This window comes from Osmia lignaria, chromosome 5 (genome assembly GCF_051020975.1).
Source record: "Osmia lignaria lignaria isolate PbOS001 chromosome 5, iyOsmLign1, whole genome shotgun sequence".
NCBI classification, from domain to species: Eukaryota; Metazoa; Arthropoda; class Insecta; order Hymenoptera; family Megachilidae; genus Osmia; species Osmia lignaria.
In genome coordinates, this window is record NC_135036.1 from 4,657,885 (window position 1) to 4,670,415 (window position 12,531).

At 34.4% G+C, this 12,531-nt stretch overlaps 2 protein-coding genes and 1 long non-coding RNA gene across 3 annotated transcripts in view; 1 reads left to right on the forward strand and 2 right to left on the reverse strand.

The window, feature by feature from the left end:
- stet (stem cell tumor) overlaps positions 1 to 12,531 on the forward strand; it is a 502,203-nt gene that overhangs the window by 68,349 nt on the left and 421,323 nt on the right. The gene's annotated exons all lie outside the window — the stretch shown is intronic.
- Positions 1 to 12,531, reverse strand: part of LOC117607944 (uncharacterized) — a 59,895-nt gene that overhangs the window by 33,984 nt on the left and 13,380 nt on the right. The gene's annotated exons all lie outside the window — the stretch shown is intronic.
- Positions 6,773 to 9,809, reverse strand: LOC117607938 (SCAN domain-containing protein 3-like). Its single transcript, XM_034332223.2, has 2 exons — positions 7,811 to 9,809; positions 6,773 to 7,753 (listed from the first exon to the last, which is right to left on the reverse strand). Exons 1-2 carry the CDS (start codon positions 9,171 to 9,173, stop codon positions 7,317 to 7,319), a joined length of 1,800 nt encoding a protein of 599 aa, XP_034188114.2. The 5' UTR covers positions 9,174 to 9,809; the 3' UTR covers positions 6,773 to 7,316.

Genomic DNA, 12,531 nt, shown 5'->3' on the forward strand with positions numbered 1-12,531 from the left:
TCACTAACATGTACAGGTTTTTATACAAAAACTATTTCAAATTCATATGATATATATAGGGCATAGAGAACAAGGTACGAATATGAGAAGGTAGAAATATGAGATGCCAAGGTTTTAATACGTACGCAGCATTGACACTTTTAACGATGATTGTACATATATCAAGTATTACGACGGGTAAAATACTTTCCCATAACAATAATTTTTAATAGATATTATTGTTTTGTTTAACCTTTGAACAACGGAGCCTGAGTCATTCGTAATCCAAACTTACAAAATGTAGGTACCTATACAAAGGTATTAACCTAAACTTAAATGTATAATATTTAAATGAAAGGGTTTCATATATTGAAAGAATAACTTTCGAAGGAACAGTGTAAAATTTTGAAAAAGAAATACAAAACTGAATTAAAATTGGGGCTCTCTACACGGTCCGCCATCCGAGGATGCTTCTTCAAGTGAAAACCCTGGTTTATTTTGTGAGTTTTAAAAAAACAAAACCTATAAGTTATACTATAATAATCAGAGTATTAGTATACCAAAGGATGTTTGAAGTATTTGTGTTTTAATTATGATATACAATAATATATAGTGCAATGAGAAGTTGGTAAAAATAAGAGATACTTGGTTGGCAGGAGCATCAAAGAGTCTCATATTACTACTACATTCTTTAATTTAATATTAAATTTTTGTGGATTTAATATCTGTCATTCCACTTATAGCCGAAATAAAATAAACGTTTCGATCGACATTAACCTGAATTTAATCTAATCTAATTCTCCGATCTGATTGATGCAGATCAGTAAAATATGCTTTAGATTAAAATAAAGGAACATTAACGTAAAAGTAACATAAGTATATTTCAAATGTGTACAATATTTGTTTAAACAGAGAAATACTCGGTAACGAGCAAAAACTAAAAATAGACATTGAACAATTTATTAACCCCAGTAATTAAAAATGAAAAAAAAATAGATGAGGCCCGTTAATTGAATCGTGAGAATAAATATGGTTACAGGTGCTGAAACTAATTTTCTGAGGAAAATAATACTTTATTTACCAAAATTTTATGTTTTATTCGTTTTTTATTTACGAGAAATACAATAATCTTTTTAATTTATTGCGATAACATTTCTACCCATATATACTAAGATTGGTTTTCATATAAACATCCATTCCATGCAAAAAAAAAGGAAAATCTTTTTAAAAAATGGTAGTTACAGCTTTTCTTAATGTCCACTCTCCATTTGGCGGATCGTTGATAAACATCTTGCTTTCATTAAATAATTCATTCTCTTTTGTACCAATAATCACGTTAAGAATACGATATTTCCTGTGCAACTGTTTTTAATTTCCATTCTTCGTTTGGCGGATCGTTGATAAAAATTTCTTACTTTTATTAACCATTTCACTACGACAGGCGATTATAATCGCCCTCTTTACGATTCCTTTCATATCCTACGGGCAACTATAGTTGTTTTCTATATTTATGCATTAATATAAAAGGAAGGAAGAAATTGTAAGTATACGATATCTATCAATTGGTGGATCGATCATCAATATCTATTCGTCTCTGAATTTTGAGGTTGAATCTTAGAGAAATGCAACACCAATCTCTCATGCACTGAAAGTGATTGTTTTTCTCTGTAAAATGTAACGGCGTGAAATGCAGAACGTCCTTCGTCTAACATGCGACTCGATGAAAAATGTAGTAATACAGATAAGGCATCATCCGCTAACTCTGGATATTTGTCTTTTGTCATACTCCAAAATTTAACTAGGTTGCCCTTTTCGTCATACTTCTGCTTCAAGATATGATCATCTGACAAATTTTCCAACATTTTTTGTTTCGCTTCATCTAGATAATTTATATCTGCAATAGCCAATTTGAAGGGTTTTCGGATCCAATTGTATTTCTCCGCGTTGTCAAAAGGAAGGTATTCCGATAGTTTTTTCTTCATAGCAGAAAGATGTTCTGAAATTTCAGAAGAAATACATTCTGGATTGGTCTCAAATGTGAGTTGAAACATATTGAAGTTTTTATCTTTAATTTTTCTCTCCCATCTTTTAATTTTTTCCAGGAATAACTCCACTTTATCGATCGACGTAAAGATGTATGATTCGTCACCCTGCATACTTTCAATAAGGTCAATCACATGTTGGGAAATATCAACAAGGTATGCAAATGCTGACCACCACACTTGGTTTTTAATCATGTTATCGAAGTCATGTCTCGTTATATTAAAAATATATGATAACTGGTCCTTTTGATCGTAAAATTTGCGGAGCGCTTTGCTTCTGAACATCCAATTCTTAGAGCAAAAGAGCAGCGCTTTGTGACGACTCCCCATTACCTGACACATAAACTCGCTAATTTTGTACCCAAATGGACTGTGTATAATGGATTTAATCATCTTATCTACTGTGATCATTACATATTTTAGAGATTCGGGAAGTGTTTGTGTTATCAAAACGGTTCGATCAAACCAACATTTGATTGTTTTATTAGGTAACTTTTCCTGCAGGTAGTCAACAAACGATTTGTTTTTATTTTTGTCCTCACTAGCAATGAATATTGAAACACAATTTTGAAATTGTAATCCAAATTGTTCCAACATGCGTGGTATAGGGTTACATATATCTGATTCAGTAGGTCTTGTTGTTAAGTCGATGTAAGATAAAAAATGCTCTACAATAGAATCTCCATCTACAAATCTTACATAGCTCATCAAATGACATCTGTGATGTATATCCAGTAGAAGTGAAAATTTTGCACCACATAATTTTTTCTTTAACTGTTGTCGAATATAGGAAATGCTACCATACGATGGGGGTACATTCGACACTGTACCCTTTGAATAGGAACATGACACAGATTTAACTTTTCGGCCGGCAGGTGAAACTGGATATGGTGCTGGTCTATGTTTGGCTGTTGGTTACATGCTCTTATGGTTATTCTGTTCATAATTCGCAACTTTATCATTTGCCACTGTATCATTCGACACATTACAACTTCCTACTTGCTTTATTTTTTGATTCTCTAGTTGTGTAAAGTAATCCAGTAGAATTGCGTCACGGTGGTTTCGATCAAAGTGACGTTTCAGTGTTGCTGACTTCATATCTTCGTTGTCAAATTTATTGTTGCATATAAGACATTTGAGACGCGGTTTATTTTTGGGTCCAACAGACACAAATTCGTGTTTAAAATAAAGATCCTTATACAGACGCACTACTTCGTCTTTCACTCCGATATTAGTGTTGGAAGTTCTAGGTGAAGAGTCCATATTGAGCAAAAATTTGAATCAACGGCACGGACACAACGCGTTGCGATTTAATGGAAAGCTAACTACAGACTATAGAGAACTCAACTTGATTTTACAATAATTATCAATTCGATAACAGATATCTACAATTTTCTGATAACCGAGTAGAAACTGCAGATATGAGACATCAAGGTATTAACACGTACGCAGCATTGACACTTGTAACGATGATTGTATATCAAGTATTACGACGGGTAACATACTTTCCAATATCCAATCATTCCTGGATAGATATTATTGTTTTGTTTAACCTTTGAACAGCGGAGCCTGAGTCATTCGTAATCCAAACTTTCAAAATGTAGGTACCTATACAAAGGTATTAACCTAAACTTAAATGTATAATATTTAAATGAAAGGGTTTCATATATTGAAAGAATAATTTTCGAACGAACAGTGTAAAATTTTGAAAAAGAAATACAAAACTGAATTAAAATTGGGGCTCTCTACGTGGTCCACCATTCAAGGGTGCTTCTTCAAGTGAAAACGTTGGTTTATTTTGTGAGTTTTAAAAAAGCAAAACCGATAAATTATACTATAATAATCAGAGTATTAAGTATACCAAAGGATATTTGCAGTATTTGTGTTTTAATTATGATATGCAATAATAAATAGTGAAATGACAAGTTAGTAAAAGTAAGAGATACTTACAAGAGTGCACATACTATTACATGATATTTTTACTAACATATTACTTGATTTACAGAAATGGAAATGTGAAATATTTAGCTTTTCGTCGTATTTCACCTTGACAGTGTAAATATTATTTGACCCCGAAGAGGTTACTGAATGTAAACACGGAATGTTGCTTCGTCGCAATTGTTATTTCGTCGAAAAGCTAAATATTTCACATTTCCACTTCTGTAAATCAAGTAATATGTTAGTAAAAATGTCGTGTAATATGTGTTTTGAATTCGTCTCGATGTCCTCTAAATATGGTAAACAAAAGAAATATATAGTCCTATCTATAAAACCCAAGGTGACCTCGACTTCGCCATGAAAACAAACTGTTTTCGAAATTTTTTTTTACTAATATCTATTGTGCACTTCATACCCAGCAACTCTTGTTCTAAACTTTTTTTTGTCAGATGGCTGCAAGTGGGAGAAAAATCGTGAGTAACGTTACAGGTAACACCCTAAATATCTACCCTTGGAGGGTTGTGACTGCTGGGGAATGGATGTTATTTTAGCGCAATTGCGCCCTTGAACACCGTCGGTATAAGCGTGAACTTGGGTCGGCAGAGCGGGTTTTCAACCCTGCTAGGCTCATTTAAACAATGATCTTCCAATATATGAAACTCTTTCGTTTAATAATTATACATTCAATTTTAGGTTAATATTTTTTTATTATACATTTTATACGTTTCGATTGACCCAACTCGGCTGTTCAATAGTTAAATTAACGATAGTATTATCATACGTTAAAATTTAATTAATTCATTAAATTCTATCGTATTTATATAGCGTTCGGTATTATCCGCGGTTTCATATATGTATGTCTTTCATCCGCGATAATTGAAACGCAATGAAGCAGTACTTATTTCATACCTTTAACAATTAGACTTCGGGATTCATGAATGACCCGTTGTACAACAGGATGTAGTTCGGTTGTATCTCAAAATGAAAATACCGTCGCTATTGTTGTTGCGTGGTAAAGTTGAAAGGAAACATACACGAAACGAGTGTACGTAGGCCATAGCGATGCAGGTGAAACGATACACAGGTATCGTCGATTCGAAAAAAAACGGCGCGTGCATGCAACTGAATGCAACGAAATTGTTTAATAACGGATGCAACTTCCGGGCTACGGGTATAGCGTACCGGATGATTCGCAGCGGAGTTTCCGCATGGGGCCGGAGGGAGCCGCGAGCGCAGTCGATTCGCTCAGCCGACGACATTGTGTAAAATATCATTGTTTGATAGCGATGCCAGTATGAGCGGAGGGTACCGATAACTTATCTGCTTCCGCTGTCATTGCGAAACGTTGATAATCGAGCTGGTGAGAGTGATTCTATATCGGGATCATTGGTGCAGATTTTGCGTTAGTGGAAATTTACTTCAATTCGATTGTATATGGGGCAATACGAAGGTAGCCTTGTCTTTTTGAAGAAGGACTATGCGTCGAAGGGTAACTCAAAGGGAACCAAGCGAGGGCGATCGATCCTTTACCCAATTTAATTTACAGCATCGCCTTATCTCATAAGGAAACATACCAAAGTGCCCCTCCTCGATTTTGACGAAACTCGGTGGACACGGTAGACTCTTGTTACATTGCCACAGACGAGGCTGTAGAAGTGGAAAATTTGTCAAGCATCCTAGTCTTCATTTGCAGAGGGCGGAGAAGTAAAAGTGTATTATTTTCATAGGCCATGATGGGGTAAGTGTCAGCACAGGAAAGGTTGGATAACTAGCCGAAAATTGGGACCGATATCGGGCAGTTACGAAGTGGAGATGTCTTTTCGGTTCTTACAATTAAAAACAGCTCGAGTTGAGTATTTGAAAATAGCAGAGGGTGAAGGAGAAAGAGGTCTGGGAATCGAAGGAAGCAAGATAAATATATTGCTGAGATAATACAGATTATACAATAAAACTTTTTTATTTTTTATTTTTGCTAAATGAAACTTTGATCGATGTTATTGTAAGGTCCTTCGAATTAAAATAAGACCAAACACGATATAATTTCAAGTATATTTGCGTATTTAACGAGTGATTCTCTTTCACCTGTTTAACACGTAAAAGTGATCTGAAGATTTTTCCCCTTTTTCATCTCCTTTCGTGTTTGGTCTTGTTTTAATCAGAAAAACCTTACAACTACATTAGTAAATGTTTCAATGAAAAAAAAATAAAAAATAATCTCATCGTCATTGCTTGAATTGTAAATCAAATAAAGAAACTTGAAATATCATCCATACGTGGCATTCAACGATCCTTGACTGGGCAAATTGTAATTAGAATTCAACTCAGAATTCAACCTTATTAATGGTATCACTCAAATTTGATAAATTTGAACTGTAAGTGGCGTCACTAGTGTGACTCGATATTATAGCACACCCGATATTAGAAGGGTAATAACAATTAAAAAATATTGATTGAAACAAGAATAAGTTCGAAAAATAATTGTTGAAACAAGATGGTAATTATTCCATGAAACATGTTTTCAAGGTCGGTGTTTTGAAAAACGTTATTAACACGGCACCCATTTAGCTTTCAAGGTACCAGAAAACATACATGGTAACCGTGCGATTTACTAACTTTTTTCAATCTTGCCCGTCAAGGACGGCAGCTTGACGACGGTGGTTATAAACCAATATATGATATCAATGGTTTTGAACTTGAACATGCACGATCAATTACCTGATGGCGGTCGTGACATTGTTCTGATCTAATCTAATCTATCAACCTTCTATCGACATTAACACATTGATAACTGATAATGCGTATAAGTTCGCTTCGTGCTTTCTGTAGCAGAAATGTCTGCTCTATCACGTACGATGGTTAGATTTTCGCCTAGTCCCTTAGTTTTTGAAATAAATTGAAAAATATCAGCAAAAATTGGTGCGTTTTTGGTGACTTTCTCACTTTGATCATTATTTAAACATATTTATATGTTTATAATATAATAACAATTTATATCGTTTTATTTGGGAAAGTTCACAGATTTCTCTCTTGTAAAAACCATCTGAATAGCAGCTATGGTGAAAGCACGAAACATCTCCAACGTTGAAAATTTGCAATTTTCTTTAACATTAATTTTCTGAAAATCTCTACGACTTAGAGAGAAATGGATTTCAGATTCGTATCCAGCTCGCAAAAATCTATAAGAGTTTCATAGTGGCGGTTACGAAATCATTTGGCTGTCATATTGAGAATACATTTCACGTTCACCGGTCACAAAATGAACTTTACACATTCGTAAGGCATGTATTTTTTTTATTTTCAGCGAGATTTATCCACTAGTACAAAAGGAAGAAAGAGATTATAAAAATATGATATCTATCAATTGGTGGATTGATCATCGATAACTATTCGTTTCCGAAATTCAGGTCGAATCGTAGACAAATGCAACAGCAATTCCTCTTCAACTGAAAGTAATCGTTCTTCTTTATAAAATGTAACGGCGTATAATGCAGAACGTCCTTCGTCTATCATGTAACTGGATGAAAACTGTAGTAATATAGATAAGGCATCATCCGCTAACTCCGGATACGCGTCTTTTGCCATAATCCAAAATGTGAGTAGGTTGCGCCTATCTCTATAGATTAGCTGGTATTCACGATTATGTGATAAAATTACCAACATTTCTTGTTTCGGTGGCGATAGATGATTTCTCTCTTCATCCTTCAGAGCAAAGGGATTTCGGATCCAATTGTATTCATTCGCGTTGTCAAGAGGAAAGTATTGCGATACTTTATCCTTCAAAGCAGAAAGATGTTCTGAAATTGAAGAAGAAATACATTCGGGATCGTTCCTATTTGCGAGTTGAAACCTACTGAAGTTTCTATTTTTAACATCTTCTATCCATCTATTAATGTTAGCCCTGAATGCCTCCACTTTATCGATCGACGTAAAGAAGTATGATTCGGCATCCTGCATACTTTTGATAAGGTCGATCACTATTTGGGATATATCAGCGAGGTATGCAAATTTTGACCACCACTCTTGGTCTCTAATCTTACCAGCATAGACATTCAATCTCTTTTTAGTAAGAAAATCTAATAACGCCTCCTTTTGATCGTAAACTGCGCGGAATGCTTGGCTTCTGAACATCCAGCACTTAGTGCCAAAGAGCAGCGGTTTGTGACGACTCCCCATTTTCTGATACATAACCTTGCTAATTTGGCGCCCAATTGAACTACATATAATGACTTTAATCATCTTATCTACTGTGATCATTATATCTTTTAGAGGTTCGGAAAGTGTTTGTGTTATCAAAACAGTTCGATCATACCAACATTTGATTGTTTTATTAGGTAACTTTTCCTGCAGGTAGTCAACAAACAATTTGTTTTTATTTTCATCCATACTAGCAACGAATATTGAAACACAATGTTGAAATTCTAATTCATTTGTTCTCAACATGTCTTGTATAGAATTATATATATCTGAATCAGTAACTTTTTCTGTTAAGTCGATGTAAGATAAAAAATGCTCTACAATAGAATGTTCATCCACAAATCTTACATAGCTCATCAAATGACGTTCGTGATGTACATCGAGTAATAGTGAAAATTTTTTACCAACTAATTTTGCGATTAATTGTTGCCGAATATCGCGAAGTATCTTTTTTATGTAGCCAGAAATACTGTTGTGCGATAAGGATACATTTGATTCTGTACCCTCTGAATAGGAATGTGACACAAGATTAACTTCTTCGCAAGCAGGTAAAATTAGATATTGTACTGCTCTATGCATGTCTATTAGTTGCATGTTCTTCACAATCAATTCAACCACTTTACAATTTAGCTGTTCGTAATTCGCAACTTCATCATTCGCCTCGTGAAGATGATTCAACACAGTATTCCTCGACACATGATTATTCGATACATTCTTATTCAACACATTATTATTCGACACATTATAACTTCCTACTTGCTTTATTTGTTGATCCCTTAGTTGTGTAAAGTAATCCACTAGAACTGTGTCACGGTGGTTTTGATCAAAGTGATCTTTCAGTATTAGTGCCCTCATATTTTTGTTGTCAAATTTTGTGCCGCATACAAGACACTTGGGATGCGGTTTATTTTCGGGTCCATCATGCCAAAATCCGTGTTTTAAATAACTATCCTTATACCGATGCCCTACTTCGGCTTTCACTTTGGTATCACCGTTGGAAGTTCCAGGTGAAGAGTCCATATTGAGCAAACATTTGAATCAACGGCACGGACACAACGCGTTGCGATTTAATGGAAAACTGACTACAGACTATAGAGAACTCAACTTGATTTTACAATACTTATCAATTCGATAACAGATATCTACAATTTTCTGATAACCGAGTAGAAACTGCGGATATGAGACATCAAGGTATTAACACGTACGCAGCATTGACACTTGTAACGATGATTGTATATCAAGTATTACGACGGGTAACATACTTTCCAATATCCAATCATTCTTGGATAGATATTATTGTTTTGTTTAACCTTTGAACAGCGGAGCCTGAGTAATTCGTAATCCAAACTTACAAAATGTAGGTACCTATACAAAGTACCCGAAATAGTCCGGCTACCCGAATGCATGCACATCCCTAGGCGCACACAAAAAACACTAGAATTTACCAACCGCAAAAGAAATTCTTTCGAAATAAACTCTGAAATCTCACATTTCAAATGGTATACGATATTTATCTGCATTTAAGCTGTTAACGGATTTGAAAAATGATATTTTCACCGGCAACCGGTGAAACGGGACGAATATATGTTACAACCCAATGGGTTTTTAGTTTTTTTTTAGTTTCATCAGAATCATCGAACCCTTTCTTTACCATTTCCGCTCGGTAAAGTTCCAGAATTATCGGCAGAACTTTTATGCTCGAGACGGAGGAGTCGATCACTCTGGGGAAATCTCCTCGGGAGCCACCGACGAGAGAACAATTAGACCGCTCTGTATTCCATGACGAGTCTAGGTAATCGCCGATATCCATTTTTAGAGCGTGATCTTATATCGAGTTTTATTTCCTCGCCCTTCTCACTCTCTATTCTCTGCCCTATCTTTGTCTATTTTCCTAGTCGAGAGGTCTTCCTTACGGAAAAGAAAAAGACACCATTCTTTGAAGTAGAAAAACCCCTGAAATCGTTTAGTAAAATAAAAACTTGAATACCTCTTGATCAAGAAGTAACGTCGAAAGGGAAATGGGCATTTCGGCTATGAGCGGACACTAACGGGACTGAAATCCTAAGTTTGAAATCATTGTTCTAAACACCATTTAATCGATTTTATGTTTAAAAAAACATGGAAGTTTGTGAAAATGTAATTTTTTTCTTTTTTCTTTTTTGTTACTGTTAACTGATTAAAACATCTTGAATTGAATTTTTCAAAGATTTTCCACGTGGTCTTCTCAAATTGACACTTGCGCAACACCCATATGTGACTTTTGTCGCCAGTTGTTATCTCTGGGCATCGCGTATGTGTGATGTGAGCGGGCAACATGTATGCTTGTAAGTGTGCGTCAGCTCCGTCGTGTGATTGTTTATACATCAATAGTTTAACTATATTGTTTATAGTTTAAGTGTATCGATCCCAGCCGGTTATCTGAATCATATATTAATTATATAATATCGACGAATTTCAATAAATATTCGATTGTAAAATATCTTATTATTTCTTTTGTATTCGATTAAGATTATTTTATAATTATTATTTTTGAAAAATATATATATTTTTAAATATTAGATTTTGTAATAAATTCCCGCGTATTTTGTATTTTATTTTTTTCCCGCAATTTTGTGTTTTGTTAGGTAAAGTATATATATGCATTCGCAAGTCTTTTTCTTGCTCTACAAACCTATCTGCTTCAATTTTTCGGATTAATTAATATTAATCAATTTTCAGGCTTTTGAAATGGAAGTTCCAGGAGGCAAAAAAATTCATTTTCTACATCTGCTCTATTTCGGCTTTCGTCGTGGTCAAAAAGCGACATTTGTCACAATGTCGCGAGTTGCTTTCGTAAATGCTTTCGAAAATGAATTTTTTTGCCTCCTGGAACTTCCATTTCAAAAGCCTGAAAATTGATTAAAATTAATTAATCCGCAAAATTGAAACAGATAGATTTGTAGAGCAAGAGAAAGACTTGCGAATGCATATATATAATTTACCTAACAAAACACAGAATTGCGAGGAAAAAATAAAATACAAAATACGCGGGAATTTATTACACAATCTAATAAATTCTCAATATATAAATTGAAATGATATCTGACTCTTTTCTTAGCGAGCTATTTATTCTTACAATTCATTATGACCAAAGACATTAAAAAAGAAAATCGTTCATAACAAACTTCCCCCATGCTTCATAAGATCCAATACAATTTTTTAAACATTATAGACTACTACTCATTTTTGTTCATGTATAGCCGAAAACATATATAAAAATGCCCATTATCCTTAGCAATAAGGGACATTAATTTTCTTCTTTAAACATAGGTAATTTTATTAAACAATTTAAAATGCACCTTGTGCCACAATATTTCACTATATTTCGTTGTCAACTATTTTGGCCAGTTCAATGCAATAAAAGAATCCAGTATCAGTGGAATTTATTCATGATAAAATTTTTCTGATCACCGGTAAATCCGTTCTTCTCTCAAAGTCTGTGCAACGTTGCGAATGAAAGCAAGAACAAAATCCTGCAGAAGGACTTTCGATTCGTAATCAACGTAAGGGTCGGTCCGCAGCTAATTAACGGGCTGTAATTAGAATTCAGGAGAGGGATGCGTAGAATGCTTGCGGGACGTAACGTACAATGGCATACACTGAGAGAGAATGTCAGAGGATGCTCACTGGTTCCGCTGGTTTGCTTGAAATTGGGTTTCAAATGAAATGGACGGATGCAGAATGCATGGGGTATTTTGTATTTCGGTCTACTCGGCCGTATAGCCGTTTATCCTGTCATCTTTTTGATCATGAATGTCGCTATGCATTCCATTACTTTGTGAACCTCGAATGCATCCTGTAGTTTATCTTATCCTTCTATTGCATGAATTTTTATGACGAGTAGAAAAAAATATATATGGCTGTTAGTCTACTTAAAAATGAGCGTGGTCATGAAATAAATAATAAAATTTTATTAGAAAATTGCGCCATGTTTCCACTTGGAACAAACATGCCCAGAGTCTTCATAATACTTACAACTTATACCCAGGTTATTATAATTTGATTATAACTAGGGCCTTTTCCGGGATGGCGTAAAGTGCTTAATACTGTTTAATTACAATTTAATTTTAAAACTGCTCAGTTTAAATATTTTTAAAATAAAAAGATGGAAATGAATAATTTTGTCTGGTTCAAAGAAAAGTTCAGCTATTCTAATTAAAATTTAGCCTTACAAAAAAAATGATCCCACACTTTCAAAATTATATTATCATGCTGACCTTCATGTTCAAAAATAGCATATACAAAAGGAAATCAGACAGTGGTATTAGCAAAAAAAACAGATAATACTAGCTATATTAACTCGATCATCTCTACTCGAAATACCTGATTTTTGACACGT

Excerpts from the sequence above, each read along its gene's own strand:
- LOC117607938 (XM_034332223.2), bottom strand. The coding sequence starts at position 9,173 with ATGGACTCTTCACCTGGAACTTCCAACGGTGATACCAAAGTGAAAGCC. Across the intron at positions 7,754-7,810 it reads TGTTAAAAATAGAAACTTCA|AACATCTTTCTGCTTTGAAG; the intron begins GTAGGTTTCAAC and ends CTTCAATTTCAG.